General features: G+C 42.8%; 1 protein-coding gene across 2 annotated transcripts in view; it reads right to left on the minus strand.

Annotated features, from left to right (window-relative positions):
• LOC132834984 (tetraspanin-14-like) overlaps positions 1-20,443 on the minus strand; it is a 63,386-nt gene extending 42,943 nt beyond the window's left edge. Inside the window, exon 1 of one of the 2 annotated variants that reach the window (XM_060854163.1) lies at positions 20,188-20,443. In XM_060854163.1, the coding sequence (XP_060710146.1) occupies positions 20,188-20,268 (81 nt within the window). In that variant the 5' untranslated portion in view covers positions 20,269-20,443. The remainder of the gene's footprint in view (positions 1-20,187) is intronic. The other variant, XM_060854162.1, reaches the window with a different exon arrangement.
• Positions 20,444-22,579: the final 2,136 nt, after the last annotated feature.

The following is a 22,579-nucleotide window of genomic DNA, read 5'->3' on the forward strand; positions in this document are numbered from 1 at the left end:
TGCAATTCTGGTCTCCTTCCTATCGGAAAGATGTTGCGAAACTTGAAAGGGTTCAGAAAAGATTTACAAGGATGTTGCCAGGGTTGGAGGATCTGAGCTACAGGGAGAGGCTGAACAGGCTGGGGCTGTTTTCCCTGGAGCGTCGGAGGCTGAGGGGTGACCTTATAGAGGTTTACAAAATTATGAGGGGCATGGATTGGATAAATAGACAAAGTCTTTTCCCTGGGATTGGGGAGTCCAGAACTAGAGGACATAGGTTTAGGGTGAGAGGGGAAAGGTATAAAAGAGACCCAAGGGGCAACTTTTTCACGCAGAGGGTGGTACATGTATTGAATGAGCTGCCAGAGGAAGTGGTGTAGGCAACATTTAAGAGGCATTTGGATGGGTATATGAATAGGAAGGGTTTGGAGGAATATGGGCTGGGTGCTGGCAGGTGGAACTAGATTGGGTTGGGATATCTGGTCGGCATGGACAGGTTGAATTGAAGGGTCTGTATCCATGCTGTACATCTCTATGACTCTATGGGGATTTCAGTAAGGCCTCTGATAAGGTTCATGGTAGGCTGCTCTGGAATCACACCGAATCCAGGAGGAGCTGACAAACTGATTAGACAATTGGCTCTATAGTAGGGAGCAGAGGGTAATAGTGGAAGGATGTTTGTTGGACTGGAGTCCTGTGGCGAGCAGAGTGCCTCAGGGGTCAGTGCTGAGCCCATTACTGTTTGTTATCTATATCAATGATTTGGATGAGAATGTACAAGGCGTGATTAGTAAGTTTGCAGATGACACTGAAATAGGCAGCGTTGTGGACAGTGAGGAAGGTTATCAGAAATTGCAGCAGCACCTTTATCAGTTGGAGAAGTTGGGCTGAGAAACAGCAAATGGAGTTTAATACAGATAAGTGTGAGGTCTTGCATTTTGGAACATCATATCAAAGTAGAAGTTTCCTGGTGAATGGAGTCTTAAAGAGTGTAGTGGAACAGAGGAACCTTGCAGTTCAGGTGCGTGGTTCTCTAAAAGTGGAGTCACAGGTAGACAGGGCAGTGAAGGAGACTTTTGGCACACTGACCTTCATCAGTCAGGGCACTGAGTATAGAAGTTGGGAAGTTATATTCCAGTTGTACAGGATGTTGATGAGATTGCACTTGGAGTATTGTGTTCAGTTTTGGTCATCTTGTTTTAGGAAGAACATTATTAAACTGGAAAGACCGCAGAAGAAATTTACAAGGATGTTGTCAGGATTCACAGGACGAAGTTATAGGGAGAGATTAGACAAGCTAAGACTGTTTCCTTTACAGTGTAAGAGACTGAAGTGGGGGGAGGAATCTTATAGAAGTGTATAAGATCATGAGAGGCATTGATAGGGTGAACACACTCAGTCTTTTTCCCAAGGTTGGGGAATCGAGGACAAGAGGGCAGTTTAAGGTTAGAGGGGAAAGAATAAAAGGGAACCTGAGGGGCAACTTTTTTTTTACACAGAGGGTGGTATGTATATGGAATGAGCTGCCAGCGGAAGTGGTTGAGGCAGGTACGTGAACAACATTTAAAAGGCATTTGGACAAATACATGGATGGGAAAGGCTTAGAAGGATATGGGCCAAGTGCAGGGGAGTGGGGTTAGCGTGGATGGACATTTTGGTCAGCATGGACCAGTTTGGGTCAAAGGGCCTGTCTCCGTGCTGTAGGCCTCTATGACTTCTGGGAATGTTTCCAGGCAGGAACTGAGATCAACTGTCCACTAAACAATCATAAGATGTAAAACCATGTATATGCCATACAGCCCATCAAGTCCTCACCATTAATTGAGCTCATAATCTTCAAATCCACTTTCCTGCCATTTCTCCATAACCCTTGATTGCCTTCCTGATGAAAGATCTGCCTTCACTATTCCACAGATTCACTACCCTCTGAGAGAAGAAATTCCTCACCAACTCTGCCTTAATTGGGTGATCCCTTATTCTGAGGTTATACCATCTGGTCCTAGACTTTCCCAAGAGGGTAAACAATCTCTTCGCATCTGCACTATCAAGTTCCCTAAGAATCTTGTATTGTTTCAATAAGGTTCTTTATTCCTCTGCTTATAGATTAGATTAGATTACTTACAGTGTGGAAACAGGCCCTTCGGCCCAACAAGTCCACACCGACCCGCCAAAGCACAACCCACACATACCCCTACATTTACCCCTCAACCTAACCAATTGGCAATTTTAGCATGGCCAATTCACCTGACCTGCACATCTTTGGACTGTGGGAGGAAACCGGAGCACCCAGAGGAAACCCACTCAGACACGGGGAGAATGTGCAAACTCCACACAGTCAGTTGCCTGAGGTGGGAATTGAACCCGGGTCTCTGGCACTGTGAGGCAGCAGTGCTAACCACTGTACCACCGTACCGTCCACACCCTGGGGTCAGCTTAAATGAAGCCAGAATGTTGATTACTTCATGAAAGCCCACTAATTCTTTATGCTTACTCTCAGGGTAGCAGGATGGAAAGGATGCTGTCAACACCATGGAGACAACTTCCAGGAGGAGGGGTCCAGAGCTGGGAGAATCATTGTTGGGTCATGCGTAAGGAGTGTCTGTGACCACAGCACAGTGACACAAACTTGCCTTCTCCAGATCATTTCCACTCTGCTCTTTAACCATATATGAGCAGTGAAATTTTAAAAGCCTCAGTTCTATGACTTTCCCCAAATGTTTTCCAGAGTCCCAATGACAGAAAGAGACAACATGTACTCTCGGAATTTCGATTTCAATTTGCCTCTCAACTGCTAACTCTCTAATGGGTACAGAGAGTGCTCAAACATCTCAGTGCCAGTCCCACTGGCAGCAACTCCAGTGATGGAACCCCCACTTGGTCCTGACCACAAAGTGCTGAGGTCCATGGGAAAAGTTCCGATTTGCACTTGCGACAAGCTGGTACCTTGCTGGGAACAGAACAACACCCTGAACACAAACTTCGAGAAAGCAGCTTCAACAAATCAAGCCACGAGTTTTGTGAAATGCTTACCAAGCAGCTGGCTATCCAGAATGACTGTAACCAAAATGAATTCACAAGCATTCTTCACAACTCTCCGAAGACAAAGTCATGAAGCTATGACGAAAGTTAGTTGCCTATGGGCTGTATTCATACAACTATCCAGCACAAAACATAATGTTCCCACTGGAATTTTGAGAAGACCTTCAGCCCTCAGTTAATATCCTGTACCCTATTTCTGTCCCCTCATATTGTAGGACTTTGGAAGGTTTCTGTGGAGGGTCATAGAATTGAAGCTCTAAATATTTCGCTGCTCAGATAGAATTAAAGAGCACAGTGTATATGCTCTAGAGAAGTTTTGGAAAATAACAGGAAGACTCGACTGAGCCATAATCTGTCAGCGTGCACAATCTGGCTGGAAGGAGCAAGAGATACTGGATATAAACCAGAGAAGTGGACAGTTCATTATTGCTCTTTTCTGTGTTTTCCATGTAGTCACCGTCTGACAGAGCTTAACTCACACTGGGGGTAGAACTCACACAGGTCCCAAAGCAGTAGCAGTCCTGAATGGAGGGAAATCCTGGACTTGTTTTTGTCTCCTGAAGAGAACACTGACATTGGATTTTAGTCTGAGGAGATTCCGGGTAGATAAACAGTGGGGTGCACATGACATAATAACTGTCTGGGCCAGCTATATGTTAATGTTAGACCAATCCCTTCTCGCTCGAAATTCACATTATATTCATTTCAGCTTCTTTCTCTTTGTTAAACTGTGTGTCTGTGTCTTTTCCTCATAGAAAGAGACTAATTCTCTCAACTACTATGTTCCTGTTGGTTACTACCTCCTGCTCATTCTCACTGATGTATATTGTCACACAATTACATTCAGGATTTGCTGTACTGCTTTCCCTTCCTATTCTCTAAGCTGGAACACCTCATCTTCCCAACACATGCACGGGTCGAGTCCGGCATCATTATCTACAACTTTACCAGTGCCCGGTACCTTTCATCTCTACAAGACTCTGAAATCATTGTGGTTTTCTGTCTCTTTCCTATAAACAGATCAGACCATCCCAGTGACCAGAAACCAAAGCTTCCTGTGTGCTCAGTGACTCATTGCAATGCCTGCTTTGTGCAAAGCAATTCCACCGTCAGTGCAAGTGGGTGTGGATTACATGAAAAACTGAAACTAGTCTTTATAAAAAGGCAATTACTGCTTCCAGCAGAGACAAGGACTAGAAGCTCATGTTAACTCACAAACTGATTACAACTCTAACCGTGACTGAAAGCTACAATAGCTCCCTTAAACATCACCAGTAATCACACAATAGCATGCGCTAAAAGATAAACAGAAGGAAGCCATTCAGTCCTCAAGCCACTAGCAATGTTTAGTAATTAAATAAAATGTATTTTATTTTAATATACTGATTGCTTCAAATGTACAGTCTTTTAAGTCACAAGAGGAAACAAGAGGAGTTAAAACCACTGTTAAATTAAAGGGAAGAGCCTACAATTTTGTCAAAAGGAGTAGTGAGGCCAACGATCCAGAGGACTTTAGAATTGAGCAAAAGAGGACTGAGAGATAAAAGGGAGTGTACGAGCAACAGGCGTGAAGACAAGTTGTAAATGTTTCATTAGATACGCAGTCAGGAAGCAAGGACTGAATGTAAACAAGAACTCATTTAAGTTGTGACATGTGAAATCATAATTACGACATCAGGAAGTAACAGAGACATTAACTACTTTATTGTCTCCATGGTAAAAATCTTGACAAGTTCAGGGTGAAGGGATATCCAGGGTCTGGTGAGAATGAATGGTTTAAATAAGTCAGAGTCACACTAGACTTAAAACGTTAACTCTAATTTTTCTCTGCATAAATGCTGCCAAACCTGTTGAGTTTCTCAAGCATTCTGTGTTTGATAAAGTAATCAATGTAAGTAAAGACAAAATACAGGAGAAATGACTGGGATGAGGTGATTGAGAAACCTCAATCAATCGTGACATGCTGAAGGTCAGGAATGAGGCAGCAAAGAGTTAAACTGAAGGAGTCTTCCTGAGGGTCTCGTGCAGCGATTTTCTTAAGTGGAATTCAATCAAATAGCCACAAATATGTTTCCTATGTATCAGAGTTTCTGTGCTGCTTTCTGACAGTTAAAGATGGCTGTTGCATCAATAACATCAATATCAGTGCTTCTGAAAAAGACACAATTTTCCAAAGCCCTTTCTCTTGTGCTCATCAAGACAATTTGTAAGAATACTATTGTAAAGATATAAAAAGAGTGCTAATTGATCAGAAAGAGATATCTGATTGGTACAGACTCTTTTCTCATGTAGCTTATGTCATTCCCCTTAACTTTGGTATTCTTGCAAATTGTCCTGATGAGTGCAAGATTATGATTAGACTTACAGTGTGGTATGATTAGACTTACAGTGTGGAAACAGGCCCTTTGGCCCAACAAGTCCACACCGACCCGCCGAAGCGCAACCCACCCATACCCCTACATTTACCCCTTACCTAACACTACGGGCAATTTAGCTTGGCCAATTCACCTGACCCGCACATCTTTGGACTGTGGGAGGAAACCGGAGCACCCGGAGGAAACCCACGCAGACACAGGGAGAATGTGCAAACTCCACACAGTCAGTCGCCTGAGTCGGGAATTGAACCCGGGTCTACAGGCGCTGTGAGGCAGCAGTGCTAACCACTGTGCCACCGTGCCGCCCAAGGTGAAGATGAAAAGCTTCAACAAAATACATTGTTTTCCAGTGTTATTCTGTACTACCAAATGGCTAATCTGCTCTGATTCAAAACAATCATGTGAGAAGGGAGAAGATCAGTATTAGTGTGAAATCTTAGCCACTGTCTGTACTGACACAGTTGTTAACTTGTCTTGAATATTTCAGATCAGCTTCACGATTTATCCCACAAATTCCAGGTTCAACAGTAGCCAGTCATTTATAAAATTAATCATGTGAATCCCATACCACGGGCTGAACAGCTTTGGGATGCTAAAGAAAGTAATGAACATATCAGCAGTTACTGCAGACATTGGGTTTTCAAACTTCACTGCAGTGTACTGAAGTATGGGATCAGTCCTGATCGCTGTGTCCTTGATTATTACACTCGTTGTGTAAAGGGTTACACTGTGGCTCACTGGTTAGCACTGTTCCAACAGTGCCAAGGACCCAAGTTTGATTCCACCTTCGGGTGACTGTCTGTGTCAGTCATTTGGGCTCTGCTGACGCCTCAGCTAAATGTATGGACATATGATTGATAAACGTACAGACCTGAGCATACAAATGATAAATTCTGCTCTCCGTATGTAAATGTTTACGTATGTATGGCATGACCAACTGTACAGACCAAATTACTTTATGAATAAATTATATTTTTGAAATAAAAGAAAGTCTGTGTAGCTTTGCGCATATCTGTATGACTTTCCTCTGGGTGCTCTGGTTTCCTCCCACAATACAAAGACGTGCAGGTGGAGTGGGATAGCCATGGGAAATGCAGGGTTACAGGGATAGGGTGGGTCTGGCGGGGATGTTCTTCAGAGGGTTGGAGGGGACACGATGGACTGAATGGCCTGCTTCCACACTGTAGGGATTCTTTGAGTCTAAAGAATATTTATAGATTCTGCTGAGGTGAGGAAAACATTCACTTTATTTTAGAAACCCCTTAGTGTGGCTTCATCGTATCACAAATCTGCGAGAAAGCAAGATTTTGTGACACTGCATCACTTCCTGGGAGTGCCTCATTCATATATATTTGTACTATCCACACCATCTGAGGGAATAGGAAATGCGGCTTCAGATTGTGCTGTATGAATTGCTATGTCCTGCATACAGGTGGGGATTGTGAACAATATTCTTTCTGAACCGTGTAGGTGGACAAGAGCCAGAAATCTCCTGTGAATGTCACATACTAAGGTAGCTCCTTTTACTGACCACAAGGGAAAAAATAAATATTTAAAGAAGCTACACTCTTCAATAAATTACGTGGACATTGAAATACAAAGACAGAGAGTGTGCTGATTATAGACCACAAGTTCAGTCTCCTTGGTGATGCCACAGATGGACACCATCCTTGCTGACTGCCTTCATATCTCCTCTTCACCCAAGGCTGACAATCTCCTCCTCACTGACATACCACTATCGACCACAACATGCTAGTTATCAAATGGTATTTTTGCTACACAGCCCAACTTCTGGTGAAATTGATAAAGAGCAAATAAACACAACACTTTTTTTTCCGTTCTTGAATATAAACTGTGCTGTAAGAAGTTGAGATCCAGTTAGTCTGGCAAGGAAACACTCCAGAATCATGGGAATATATGCACAGTCAGGCTCTGACTATGAATATATAAATATTTAATGACATGAAAACATAGAAATGTATATTATAAACTGTAACAATTTAAATTGATGTGCAAATAGAGTCATAGAGAAGTAAAGGGTAATGTCAAAAGAAACTTTTTTCACATTGCGAATAGTTAGGGTAAGGAATGCACTGCCTAGAAATGTATTCAAGAGTACATTGGGTAATTATCTGAATACTGTATTGGGAAAAGGCAGTTTATGCAGTCCTACTGAGTAACAGAGTCAGTGCAGACACGATGATCTGAATGGAGAGGGAGGATCTGGAACAGTTGAGGAACCCAGAGTGTGGGAACGATGATCTGAATGGCCTCCTTCTGCAAACTTAGTAGTTCTGTGATTATGTGAAGTGTGTGATTGGCCTCAAAACTGGTTAATAATTCACCAATTGTAGCAGGAATCCAGAATGATCTCACATCCTCAGCACAAAAATCAGCCCCTAAAGCATGGATTTAATGAAACCATGATAAAGATTTAAAAGTAAAAGGAGTTTCAAAGGAGCATAGTTCATACTTAACCCCTGACACAATACCCAGGAAAATAAGATGGACCTACATTTAGATAGCACCTCAGGACATCTCAAACACATCATAAGCCATGAGGTACTTTGGTCACTGTTACAAGACATGGAATGTGGCAATTACTCTTAACGCAGCAAGATCCATAAACAGCAACATCAAAGTGGTGCAATTATTGCATGCAAGAGGCCATTTTTCAATAGGCAAATTTCAGAAAGGAAAGGCATAATAAACCTGACAGAAAAACAAAGTCATTGCAGATTTATGAAGAAGAACTAAACGAGAAGGCCAATTTTTTAAACTTACTTTCTTGTGACAACACTGAGGACTATAATGACTTAAGCATTATAGTTATGAGTCACTAAACCAAATCAGAAACTTAAATGATTCTTAAATGTGAAAACAATTATCAATCATACATTTGACTCATCTCTTATTTCCCGGTATCTACACCATTACCTTTACAGTTATCAGATCACTTTCCTCCCCAAAGCAAAGACTGAGAACCTGGAATTCCATCCCTAAATCTCTCTGCCTCCTTTAAGGCAACATATGTATGTGAAAACAACCAAATAAACAGGCACAGAAACCTGTGATAGTTTCCACAGTATAAAATATATTGAAAAGTGTTCTACACTTCTCTTCCATCTTTGCCACAGCATTTGTCACTGGTTCTGCACCATTCGTTCTGGTTTGTGAAGGCATACACAAACAGATTACACAACCTGGCATGTTGAAATCATTGTCGGAGGAGGTTTTGACACAAAAGTGCAACAAAAAGATCAAGCATCCCAACATCACCAAAAGATTTTGTTTAATAAATCAACATCCATCAAAGTTCCCTTATCCTCTTATCATGTGGTCACATTTTGTGCATTACAGCTGTTACGATCCCAGCGAGGTTAGTACTGGACAAATGAGATCTCAGAAGGAAATCTAGCTTAATAGATCATATATTTTGCATATGATGGTCTTTCACTGAAACATAAACATGGCAAGCTACAGATTTTGTTTTAATAATAAAACAGATGCTTACTGAACAAGAAAAAAATAACTGAACTATCTAGCTATGACACAGTTGGAAAGACTTCAAGTTTACTGAACTGTTTATTCTCAGTCCCATGAGTTGTAAAGCCTTTCTCTTGACTATTTGCATAGGTAAGAGGTCAGGCTTTCCCCTATGGCCAGAAAATATAGAAGTAGGCCATTCAGCCCATCAAGTCTGCTCTGCCATTCTATGAGATCATGCTGATCTGATAATCCTCAACTCCACCTTCTCGCCTTTCCCTATAATTGTCGATTTCCTTACTGATTAAAAGTCTATCTACTTCACCCTTGGATATCCCTAATGTTCCAGCCTCATCAGCCCTCTCTGGAAAAGAATTCCACACATTCATTAGCATCTGAAAGAAGAAATTCTTCATTATTTCTGTCTTATATGGGCAACCCCTTATTCTGAAGTTGCACCCTCTGGTCCTAGACTCTCTCACAAGGGGAAACAACCTCTTTGCAACTATCCTGTCAAGACTCCCAAAAATCTTGCATATTTTAATAAGGTTGCTTCTCATTTGTCTAACCCTCTGAATTCATAATGGCTCATCATCTTTGGGTTTTTCTGAGTCATATTCTCTGTGACTGGGTCATGTCTGTTGTCTACCACACGATGATTCCCTGCAATCTCTGACAGTGCAGTCCCCATCACAGGATGCTGGTTTCATCAACAGAAATATATCACACTGATGCAGCCTTCTGAGATTTGGCAGGGGCTGGGGTGGAGGGGTTGAGACAGGTACTTGAGGGTCTTGCTGGAACTAAATAAAGAGAGGTTTGCTCTAAATTTAATCTGACTTTGGAGTACTTGGTGTCTGAAATCACTCTTTCTCTCTCTCACTCACCATTGCAATCGTAAATTTCATGTAAGTAGTCAAGAGTCAAGCCAGAGGGTGGAAAGTCTGTCTTGGAGTCAAATTTACAAACATGAAGCTAAAAGCAGACAGTTTCCTGTCCCAATTCTCTCACAATGCTCCACAGGAAACAAGCAGTCATGTACTGACACTTCCTGTTTCGTGCAAAGCATCAACTTGACCATTTGTCACTTCTTCCCTACTGGGAATAAGTGCATTCAAGAGAGGAAGAGGTGGGGTGGAGGAAAGGCGAGAGTGCGAAGGCAGCCACTGTAACAACCAGTGCCTCTAGACTGTATCTAGAAGCACTAAACATGGTAGCCTGCACAAAGAAGTCAAGCACTGCGAGAGGCAACACAAGCTGCATCCAAGAGAGACAATGAATCCAATTCCTCGGCCCAGTCTGGCAATAGCCACTTGTGTCCAGTGGAAGTTTTGGTCTCTATTCAGAAACAGGCTTATTGAAAACACAGGAAATTCCTCTCTTCTTATTTAGAGATTAGATTCCCAACAGTGTGGAAACAGGCCCTTCGGCACAACCAGTCCACTCCGCCCCTCTGAAGAGTAACCCACACAGACCCAGTTCCCTCTGACTAATGCACCTAACACTATGGGCAATTTAGCATGGCCAATTCACCTGACCTGCACATCTTTGGGTTGTGGGAGGAAACCGAAGCTCCCGGAGGAAACTCCACCCAGACAGTCGCCCGAGGCTGGAATTGAACCTGGGATCCTGGTGCTGTGAGGCAGCAGTGCTAACCACTGAGCCACCGTGCCGCCCCAAATCAATGACATTGTCTGATAATTTCAAACACAATTCTAACTAAAACCTCTAAAGGTATTAAAGATATAGAAACAGCCTTTGTGTAAATAAGTGCTTCTTAAAACTTCTCTTCTGAAAGGTCTGACCCTAATGCTCAGACTATGCCACCTAGTTCTAGAATCCATAACCAGTGGAAATGGTTTACCTTCATCTACCCTACATTTTCCTGTTAATATATTGAAGACTCTGATCAGATTACCCCTTAACTTCCTACATCTTAGAAAAACAGGCCTAATTTGTATAATCACTCATCATAATTTAACCCCTGAAGTCTAGGTATCATTCTTATAAACCTACATTGTAGTCCCTCCAAGGTAAATATATTCTCCAAGGTAAATATACTCCATTGGGGTCTAACCAGGGTTTTGTGTAACTGCAGCATGACATCTGCATTCTTAAACTCCTGTCCTCTAGATATAAAGGCCAGCATTCCATTAGCTTTATGATTATTTTCTGCACTAGTTTGTGATATTTTCAAGATCAGTGCAACTGAACCCCAAAGTCTTTTTGGACATCCAGAATATTTATCCTCATAGCATCCAGAAAATACACTTGAACATAAAATCATAGAATCCTCACAGTGTGGAAGCAGGCCATTTGGCCCATTGAGTTACACTAACTTGCCAAAGAGCATCCCACCTCCCTACCTTATCCCTGTAACCCTGTGTTTCCCATGGCTAACCCACCTAGCCTGCACATACATGGATAAGTGTGGGCAATTTAGCATGGCCAAACCACCTAACATGCACATCTTTGGACTGTGGGAGGAAACTGGAGCACCCAGAGGAAACCCACGCAGACATGGGGAGATGTGCAAACTCCACACAGACAGTTGCTCGAGGCTGGAACTGAACCCAGGTCCCTGGTGCTGTGAGGCAGCAGCGCTAACATGGTCCAAAATGGAGAACCTCACACTTGCAACTCCTTGAACTCCTATCAGGTTCTCAGGATGTCTCAAAATAAGTTCAAAAACATCTGTTGCAGCTTTGCCCATTCACCCAGCTTACCAACATCTCCTTGCAACATTATGCTATGCAACAAAGCCACTAACTTTACGTCAACAAATTTGGATATATGATCTTTTATGCCATTATCTAAGTTGTTAATAATTAATGTAAATAATTGAATCCCTAACAGTGCGTGTGTTGCAGTGTCCTGGGGGGTCACCACTAGTCACATTCTGCCAACTTGGGTATCTTCCCATTATCCCTCATTTCTATCATTTGCCACTCAACCAATTTCCCAGCAACATCAGTAACTTGCCCTCAATATATTAGTCATCAGTTTTATGTGGGACTTTATCAATTGCCTCCAGAAGTCCATATAAACATCCAAAGACATTCTCCTGTCTATTACCTTAGTCACTCTTTCAAAACTTCAGTGACATTTGTCAGGCATGACCTACCTGTCCATGCTGGCTCTCCCTGATTCACTGGATACTGAAAGCAAGTTATAGACTCCAACAATTTCCCCACAATGTTTGTGTCTGTGTGTGTTACTGTGCATGCATCTGAGACACACACACTGATGCAAACAGTGTGTGTTTTTATCTCAGCATGGATGTGTACTAGATTAGATTCCCTATCGTGTGGAAACAGGCCCTTCAGCCGAACAAGTCCACATGTTTGTGTGCATATGGTTGTATCTCAATATCTTTATATGTGGGTGTATCACAGTGAGTGCATCTCAGTAACTTGTGTGTGTGTGTGTGTGTGTGTGTGTGTGTTGCAGTATGTGCAAGTGTGAGTGTGTGCCTGTGTCTCAATATGAGTCTGTGTCTTAGCATGTCTTCATTTGCATATCTCAGCATCTACGTGCATGTTTTCACTGTGTGAGCTGTATCTTACTGTGTCAGTCTCAGTGTATAGCATGCATGTCTCAGCATGTGTGTGGCCCTGTGCGAAATCAAATCTTAATGTGTCTATCTCAGTGTGTGCATGCATGTCTCAGCATGTGTGCATAAGATTAAGTGTCTCAATGTGTATACATGCACATATGTCTTATGTGTTATGTTTTGGTTTGTGTCAGAGTTACTCCAATCAATATCATGCAAATTGGTTCGTCATCAAAACCTGGTTCTTGAAGGGTCACCACTGAGTTTGCTGCACATCACTGTGATAGGGTTAGGGTTAGGTTTAGGAACAATAATACAACAATTTCTTTCTTACCATGGTGAGATACTGTTTGTTAGTTAAGCTAATTTCTGAAACTGCTCTAGCAGTGGCTTTGGGAGAATCAGGACAAAGCAGATTCACATTCCCTGCTCTCAAACCTCACACCCCTCACTCAGGGCCAGTTTTACAAAATGTGAAGGTTCCAGATCCATCACTGAGGGTTGGGGGTTTGGGCCGTGCCATGGTAAGAGGGAGACACTCAGTGAGAGGAGATTGAGCACTGTTGCTGGGAGAGGGATTACAGCATATGAGTCTATCACTGGGGGAAGGGGGAGGGGTCTGACATGAGGGGAAGTAGGAGAGGTCTGTCACTAGGGGAAGGGGGGAGGGGTCTGTCCCTGGGGGGGAAGGGGAGGGGTTTGTCCCTCAGGGGGGAAGGGGAGGGGCTATGTCACTTGGGGTGAAGGGAAGGAGCTCTGTCACTGTGGGGAGGGGGAGGGGTCTGACACTGGGGAGTGGGGTTTGTTGCTGTGGGTTGGGGAAGGGGTCTGTCACGGGGGGAGGGCAGAGGGGTCTGTCACTGAGAGAAATGGGTTGAGTGAGAGTTGAGAGTGTAGTGCTAGAAAAGCACAGCAGGTCAGGCAGCATCCAAGGAGCCGGAGAATCGGTGTTTCGGGCAAAAGGTTTTATGCTTGAAACGTCGATTTTTGTGTTCATTGGATGCTGCCTGACCTATTGTGCTTTTCCAGCACTACACTCTCAACTCGGATCTCCAGCATCTGCAGTCCTCACTTTCTTCCAGAGTCAGAGAACAGCTTTGCTCCTGTGCTACAGGAAGTCACTGGAGCTATTGCCTTCTGATTCCAAACTAGGGGCAGGTACAATGTGCAAAGCTGCATTGATTCGAAACAAAGAGAGAACCACAACCTCAGTGGTTAGGTTGCACTTAGATCAGTATCACGTTGGTAAACAGCTGCAGTTCATCCTTACCAGCAAGGCCACAGCACCTGCCCTGCCACAACTCCAAATTAATCTCAATCAGTTGCTAAAAATAATTCTGTCTGCCAAAATACTCGGTCTTCTGAAAGGACAGGTGCTTTAGCTAATCCCAAAAGGTTTCTACAGGAGTTCTCACTAGACATCTGTAGTGACTGTCCTCAATCCTGCAGCAGACTGCCTGACCTTTGACCAGAAGCTAAACCGGGGCAAGTTCCTCGCATAGGATTTTCTAGGGTATGAGAACTGTGCTGAAAAAGGTCACTGCTACAAGCTACAAAGACTTCCATTTGCACCTTTCAGCACCTCAAGACAGTCCAAATAACTCCAGAGCCAAGATATTGCTCTTGAGGAACTGTCACTGTGTTAATGTCAGAAACCTGAAGCCAAGGTTTCTGGACTGTTATCGGACAATTTCTTTACTGAGGTCAGTTGAAGGATAGATATTGACCAATGAAAGAACTTCTCTTCCACAAACAGTGTCACAAGATCTTCATTATGACTTCAGAGAACACACTGGCCATCAATTTAACATTTCATATGAAAGACTACCCCTCATACTGAAGCTCCCTTTCAGTCAAACATGATTAACTGTTTTGAGACAGGCTTGAACCCATTTTTCTAGATAAAAAACATGAGTAGAGGGTGGTACGTTTATGGAATGAGCTGCCAGAGGAAGTGGTGGAGGCTGGTACAATCGCAACATTTAAAAGGCATTTGGATGGGTGTATGAATAGGAGGCTTTGAAGGGATATGGGCCGGATGCTGGCAGGTGGGATTCGATCGAGTTGGGATATCTGGTCGACATGGACAGGTTGGACCGAAGGGTCTGTTTCCTTGCTGTACACCTCTGTGACTCTACTCCCTACTGAACCTGTCAAGGGAAATAACACTGTCGAGGGAAATGAGATTCGAGTTACAAGGTGAGGCAAGAGTAACTGGAATTCTGATTTTAGGTCACAATTCTGAAACATTATAACCTGATTCTCTCTCTGCAGGAGCTGCCAAGGTATTTCTGTAGTTTTCTGTTTCTATGGGGCAGGGAGGGGGCGGAGCTTGGACGGGTGGGCACTTAAAAAAATGGCTTTCTTTCAATGAACAAATGTTACAAAGGAGATCAGCTAATATGATTAACATTTCTAAACAGGCTGACAAGAGAAAAACTGTTTACAGGGAAACTGATGAGCCAGTTACTGGAGCAAATAAATTGAAGGTCATAGTTAAAAGCTTGAAGGGTTAGGATTATGGGAATGTGTGTTTATGCAGCAGCAATTGGAATTGTCAACCAACAACAGAGGTTTAAAGCACAATTCATCAGAAAACTTACAAGTAATAGTTATTTTTAAAAATAACAACTTGAAGTGTTCTGGGTACAGAATGATAGATCTACCAAGGTTCCTGCTCCTGGCCACTGTGCAGCTGTCACCTGGCTAAGAGATAAAGGAGAATTCAGCTGGATTCCTAATCCTGAGCACTATCCAATGATCTCTGCTTGGAGGAAGAACGCATGCAGACCCAGAGCAGGGTTACCTCTTTAGTATTTTCTCAAGACTGAACTCAATAATAAATCACAAGCTGCAATAAGTAACTTGTCATATCACATCACAGTGACCTATCCTGGATTCAACATCTGTCCGGTCAGATTCTTCCATATCTATTTGGAGAAGCAGCAGCATCCCAATCACGGGACAGCTCAGAATTGCTAAGGATTCTGGATCGAGCCAGTTGACTGGAGCCTCCTCTCATTGAAACCTGCACAATGGATTGGAAACTTGCTGATGGCTAAACATGGACTGGGAATAATATGAATTTACTGCACAAACAGAGATTACTGCTATACTAACAAACTTGCCCTTCCAACATTTCACACCAGCTCTCTCCACCTAACAGTTCTGTTGTAAGACAACAACAGATAGCATAGTGGAAGAAAAATAATGACAATGGGTTTACTCAGTATTTTATATGACACACAAATCCCAACAGAGCTCAGGAGAACACAACAGGCAGCTTCTATGTTGCATCTCAAGCCTGTCCCATTGTGTAATACTGCAATGAGCCTTATCTCTCTCGAGAAACATTGGCTGCACATTCCTAAAAACCTTTCCCTACTAAAAACCTATTTATTCTCAATTTAAAAGTGGACTGTCCAGCTCGAGGTCAGAGAGTTTCATTCTTCTACCAGCCAATGACATGTTCCTGAACTCTCCCTTGATTGACTCTGATTTTAAGGTTAATGCCCTGGACTGCTCCACCCCTAAAGGGTGTCTCTTTTCAAACACATGAATTTGTTTAAAATCATAATAGCCTCAATCATTTCACCCTTTGAGGCCAGCAGGTCGGAGATAGCATTAAAGCCAAATACACCACCAATGATGGGGCAAGCTCAATGGGCCAAATAGTCCACACCTGCTTCTCAATAGTGTATTCACGTTTGATATTGTTGGGAGTAATAAATAAATTTTCTTTAGTCTAGTTTTTGGTAATACAAGGTGAATCCAAAGGCACAAGTCAGGAGTGTGATGGAATACTCCAGATTTGACAGGATGGGTGTACTTCCAACAACACTCAAGAAGCTCAATCCTAGAACTCTGTGGGAAGCTAGAGAAGTGATTGCAGGGCATCTTGCTGAGATATTTGTATCATCGATAGTCACAGGTGAGATGCCGGAAGACTGGAGGTTGGCTAACGTGGTGCCACTGTTTAAGAAGGGTGGTAAGGACAAGCCAGGGAACTATAGACCAGTGAGCCTGGCCTCAGTGGTGGACAAGTTGTTGGAGGGAATCCTGAGAGCAAGGATGTACATATATTTGGAAAGGTAAGGACTGATTAGGAATAGTCAACATGACTTTATGTGTGGGAAATCATGTCTCACAAACTTGATTGAGTTTTTTGAGGAAGTAACAAAGAGGATTGATGAGGGCAGAGCGGTAGATGTGATCTATATGGACTTCAGTAAGGCGTTTGACAAGGTTCCCCACGGGAGACTGATTAGCAAGGTTAGATCTCACAGATTACAGGGAGAACTAGTCATGTGGATACAAAACTGGCTCAAAAGTAGAAGACAGAGGATGGTGGTGGAGGGTTGTTTTTCAGACTGGAGGCCTGTGACCAGAGGAGTGCCACAAGGATCGGTGCTGGGTCCTCAACTTTTTGTCATTTCCATAAATGATTTGGATGCAAGCATAAGAGGTACAGTTAGTAAGTTTGCAGATGATGCCAAAACTGGAGGTGTAGTGGACAGCAAAGAGGGTTACCTGAGATTAGAACAGGATCTTGATCAGATGGGTCAATGGGCTGAGAAGTGGCAGATGGAGTTTAATTCAGATAAATGCGAGGTGTTGCACTTTGGGAAAGCAAATCTTAGCAGGACTTATACACTTAATGATGAGGTCCTAGGGAGTGTTGTTGAACAAAGAGACCTTGGTGTGCAGGTTCATAGCACCTTGAAACTAGAGTCACAGGTAGGTAGGATAGTGAAGAAGGCGCTTGGTATTCTTTCCTTTATTAGTCAGAGTATTGAGTACAGGAGTTGGGAGGTCATGTTGCGGCTCTACAGGACATTGGCTAGGCCACTGTTGGAGTATTGCGTGCATTTCTGGTCTCCTTCCTATCGGAAAGATGTGAAACTTGAAAGGGTTCAGAAAAGATTTATAAGGATGTTGCCAGGGTTGGAGAATTTGAGCTACAGGGAGAGGCTGAACAAGCTGGGGCTGTTTTCCCTGGAGCGTCAGAGGTTGAGGGGTGTCTTTTTAAAGGTTTACAATATAATGAGGGGCATGGACAGGGTAAATAGTCAATGAGGAGCTTGGACAGGTGGGCACTTAAAAAAATGGCTTTCTTTCAATGAATAAATGTTACAAAAGAGATCAGCTAATACAATTAACATTTCTAAACAGGCTGACAAGAGAAAAACTGTTTACAGAGAAACTGATGAGTCAGTTACTGGAGGAAATAAATTGTTGGTCATGGTTAAAAGCTTGAAGGGTTAGGATTAGGGGAATGTTGTTTATGCAGCAGCATCTGGAATTGTCAACCAACAGCAGAGGTTTAAAGCACAATTCATCAGAAAACATACAGTAATAGTTATTTTTAAAAATAACAACTTGAAGTGTCTTGGGTACAGAATGACAGATTTTAGATTCAACATCTGTCCAGTCAGATTCTTCCATGCTGTACATCTCTATGCCTCTATGACTCTAAGACCATCCAAGACAAAGAAGCCCATTTGATTGTTACTACATCAACAAGTATCCACTTCCTTCTCACCATAAACTGATGCCCTCTCATCCTCAATTCTCCGACCCTGGGAACATAAAATTGACTGCATTCACCCTATCCATGTCTCTCATGATCTTATAACTTCTATAACACTGAATCAGTACACAGCAAGATCCCTATGGTATAATGGTCAGAAAGTCCATATTAGTACAGCTTTCAAAACAATCAGGGTACCGAGGAGAACACTTCTACTGGTTTTTGACAGAAGCTCAGTTTAACATCTCTTCTGAATCAAGACATTCACTGAGACAGAGCAGCACTCCCTCAATACAGTGCTGCTGCTGATGGACACACAAGTGTCTTTGATCTACAATCCTCTATGTCAAGACCAAAGTGCTTTTGACTGAATTCTAATGAAGCCATAGCTAATAATAATGAGGCACCAGGCACTTCTAGCACATGGAGACAATGAAGGAATTAATGTCGAGAATGTAAATGAGAGAATGTACATCACCACGAAGGGAAAATGCAAAACTAAAAGCCATATTTAAGTTGATGATAAATGAATGCAACAATGAATTCAGGAGTCACGTTGCTATCAGTGGTTAGAATTGTTAAACTTGCTTCGCCAATTAGTGGTTGGGGCAAATTGCATCAATGCATTGAAAAGCAAGTCAGATCAACACATGACAAGGAAGAGAAGGTTATTCTGATAAACTGGGGCAAAGGTGGTGGATACTCATGTGGTTTCCACGTAGTACACTCACTGTGTATCTTCGGATAATTACACGTTGTTAGGCCATTATTTGGTTGGTAATATTGTTGGTGTAGCATAATTTTGCTTTATTAAGCGTCTAGGCACAATTAGTATGGTTTCTGCTGTCAGCCTGAAATTTCTTTTAGCCTCTTTTCGGATTTAATCTTTATGACAAATCCCCTTCAGTAACCCATAGCTGTATATTGCTCTCCCTCTCACAGATGTCCCACCATTTCGCTAATCCCTAATCCAACTTCAAGACTCACATGCTAACCAAAGGCTTACATTTGTGTAATAGCATTTCACATGGAAGTGTAGCAGGAGGGAGGCAATTGCCTCATAGTATTATCACTACACTATAAATCTAGAGATCCAAATAACATTCTGAGGAACCCAAACAACATCCTGTTATGGTAGATGGTGGAATTCAATAAATATCTAGAATTAAGAGTTTAATGATGATTATGAAACAAGTGTCACATGACAATTAGGGTTAGTGTTAAAAATTAAAAATAAGATGGTACTGGAGACAAGCCACATGGTTTATTTTTATTCTTTTGTAATTATTTCTCTGCCTCAATAATCAAATCATAGGTCATCCCTTCACTTGCTATTCAGCTGTTAACATTTTACTCACACCGTCTGACACTCTTGATCACTTGAAGAGACCTGTTGACATCGCACTCACACCATTCATATGGTCGTTTGATTTCTCTATCCACAAATTCTGTGCCTGTGTGTTTCTCTTCAATTGATGAAGGGGCAGCGCTCTGAAATCACGTGATTTCAATAAATCTATTGGACTATAACCTGGTGTCGTGTGACTTCTGATCTTGCCCAACCCAGTCCAACACTGGCACCTCCACATCATGAAACAATTGCTGATTGTTAGAACAACCCATTTGGTTCATTAATGTATTTAGGGAGGGGAAATCTGCTTTCCTTACTTAGTCTGGTCTATATGTGAGATCCATAGTAATATGGTTGAGTCTTAACCGCCCTCTAGCCGGTGACACCTATATCCCATGAATGAATTTTTAAAAAGAAGCCTTTTGGCCATCCAGTCACATTACATCAGAAAGGGTTTTCAATATTTCCTTGGAAACAGCCAAGATAGTCACAGCAACATCCCCATAAACCACCTTCCCAAATACTTCCAACCTTATAAACACCCTCCCAAATACCCAGACCTTAAAACCCACCCTCCCAAATGCCGCTGACCCTATAAAGCACCCTCCCAACTGCCCCAGATTCTACAAATCACCCTTCCAAATATTCAACCCCAAAACACCCTCACAAATGCCTGACCTTAAAACCCATACTGTACTACAAACTATCCTCCCAACACTCCGATCCTAAAACCCACCCTCAAAGTACTTCCTGATCCCACAAACCACCCTCACAAATACCCCGATTCAAACATCTTGAACCCTATAAATCACCCCAAGTGTCACAAGTGCCCCCCCCATCATCCTCCTCATCTTCACCCTCACCCCACACTCACCCAAAAGATAATGTTGAGGGTGAACAGGATGTATTTGAAGAGACAGTTGACTTGTGCCCCCTGGTATTTGTAAGACAGCATCTCACAGTGTCTGTGTGCGCCGCTGTCGATGCAGCGGACCCGGTTACCAGTCCCGGGGGGTACCTGCCCCCTGCACCCCGGCACTGCTCACGCCGTGTGCCCGCAACGCCTTCACTGAAACTCGGGGCAATATGCAGCCGGCTCCCGGATCGAAGGCGGAGCAGGAAACACTGCAATTCAGACCCGCCTTAGAGCCGGAACCAGACAGGAAACTTAACAGACCAGAATAGGAGGAACACAACAACAGGCAGAGAGAGAGAGAGATGAAGGGATGGAAGGAAGGAGAGGTAGGGGTGTGTGTAAGCTACCAAAATTGGCAGTACAATCTCCCCTGGTTCTCGGCTTTGCAAAACTAGACAGTGCCTCGCCGAGTAACTGGGGTCGCACGCCTACGATTCAGAGTGACTTTGATTCTTCAACCAGCGTTTTGAATTGTTGCTGTGATGGGATGATTTACACAACCCGCCTAAAGCTGATTGTTATTATCAAATCTGAGCTATTCTGATATAAAGCAGAAAAATGATCACACGTGTGTCCACGGCTTTCTCTTATTCACTCAGAGGGTGACGACTTTGTTGGGCTTTGAGGGGTTTTTGTGAGTATTTGTAAGAGTCCGTGATTTGTAAGGTTTGGAAGCATTTGTGAGGGGGAGCTTTGTAGTGGTCAGCAGCATTTATTGCTGGTTCCTAGTTGCCCTTGACAAGTGAGCTGTCCTCTTGAATCGCTGCTGTCACAGACTTACAATACCATTAAGGAGAGGAATCCAGGATTCTGACCCAGCAACAGTGAAGGAACAATGATATATTTCCAGGTCAGGATGGTGAGTGGCTTGGAGGGGAACTTGCAGGTGGTGGTGTTCCCACATATCTGCTGTCTTTGTCCTTCTAAATGGAAGTGGTCAGGGATTTGGCAGGTGCTGTGTGAGAAGCTTTGATGAATTTTTGCAGTGTATCATAGAGATGATACAAACTGCTGCTGCTGAGTGGAAAGAGTGAATGGCTTTGGACATGGTGTCAATTGAGAGGATTGTTTTGGACTGGATGGTGCTGAGCTTCTTGAACTGTGCTACAAAGGCTGCACATAGGCCACACCATAGGTGCTTGCTCAATAAATATCCACATAATCACTATGACAACTTCTAATCAAGTCTAAGCCTGCAGCACCTTCGGTAACTCACAATCCTTTGTAGCTCTGAGGCACAGCAAGCCTGGGGTTACATCATATTTGACACATTTTTGATTCATCCTGACGTATCTCTATGACCTGGGGGGAGGAATTGTGGTCATTAAATCCTTTCAGTCTAAACTTCTTGACAAATTTCATATAATGTTTTAGTTGCAACATGATTGCAACATTAATTGCTGCCTGAAAAACCAATGGAGTTAGGGTTCCTAGCTCTGCTCCCAGTTTACTTAAATCTCTTTTGTTGATTTAACTGTGATGTAACCAATCCTGTGCTTTTACTTAACTACCAATTTAACTTAGAATAAAATGAGCACAGAACTAAATGCATATGAATTTGCCCAAAACACACCAGCTTATCTAAAATATCCAGATATGATCTGTAACATGTTAACATTTTCCTACAGCTTTACTATTGTTACCTTCCACACAAACAACACAAGTACTCAATCTAAGAAACTTGCAGCAATAGGAAATGCTCCTAAAACAAGTGGAAAGTATGAGTAACTCTCTATCACCTTTCATATTTCTCTGAAACAACATTTCTGTTGGGGAAGATAAAGTTGATTTATTCATCCAAGTGAACAATGAAAGTGTTATTTCCTGTCTATCTCATATGATCACAAAGATCGACCTACACATGAAACTGCATTTATTTTGCAAACATCCTTTTTGTACTGGGTAAGCAATATGCATAAGCAATATGCTTTTGTGAACCAGTTCGTCACCTTGTTCAGAGAGAAATTGAGGACTGCAGGTGCTGGAGATCAGAGTCAAAACGTGTGGTGCTGGAAAAACACAGCTGGTCAGGCAGCATCCGAGGAGCAGGAGAGTCGAGGTTTTGGGCATTAGCCCTTCATCAGGAATGTGGAGGGGGAAATGGGCTGAAAGAAAAATTGGAGGGTAGGTGGGGAGAAGGTAGCTGGGAAATGTCTATCCTTGTTGAGGTTGGGGGGGATTGTTCAAGGGTGGAGGTGTGTGAAGTGGAAGAGATGTGCTGGAAGGCATCATTGATCATATGGGAGGGGAATTTGCAGTCCTTGAAGTAGGCGGCCATCTGGGATGTTCTGGCATGGAATTGCTCCTCCTGGGATGTTTGGGAGTAAGGGATAGCATTTTTACAGGAGGG

Source organism: Hemiscyllium ocellatum, chromosome 43 (genome assembly GCF_020745735.1).
Source record: "Hemiscyllium ocellatum isolate sHemOce1 chromosome 43, sHemOce1.pat.X.cur, whole genome shotgun sequence".
In the NCBI taxonomy this organism is placed as follows: Eukaryota; Metazoa; Chordata; class Chondrichthyes; order Orectolobiformes; family Hemiscylliidae; genus Hemiscyllium; species Hemiscyllium ocellatum.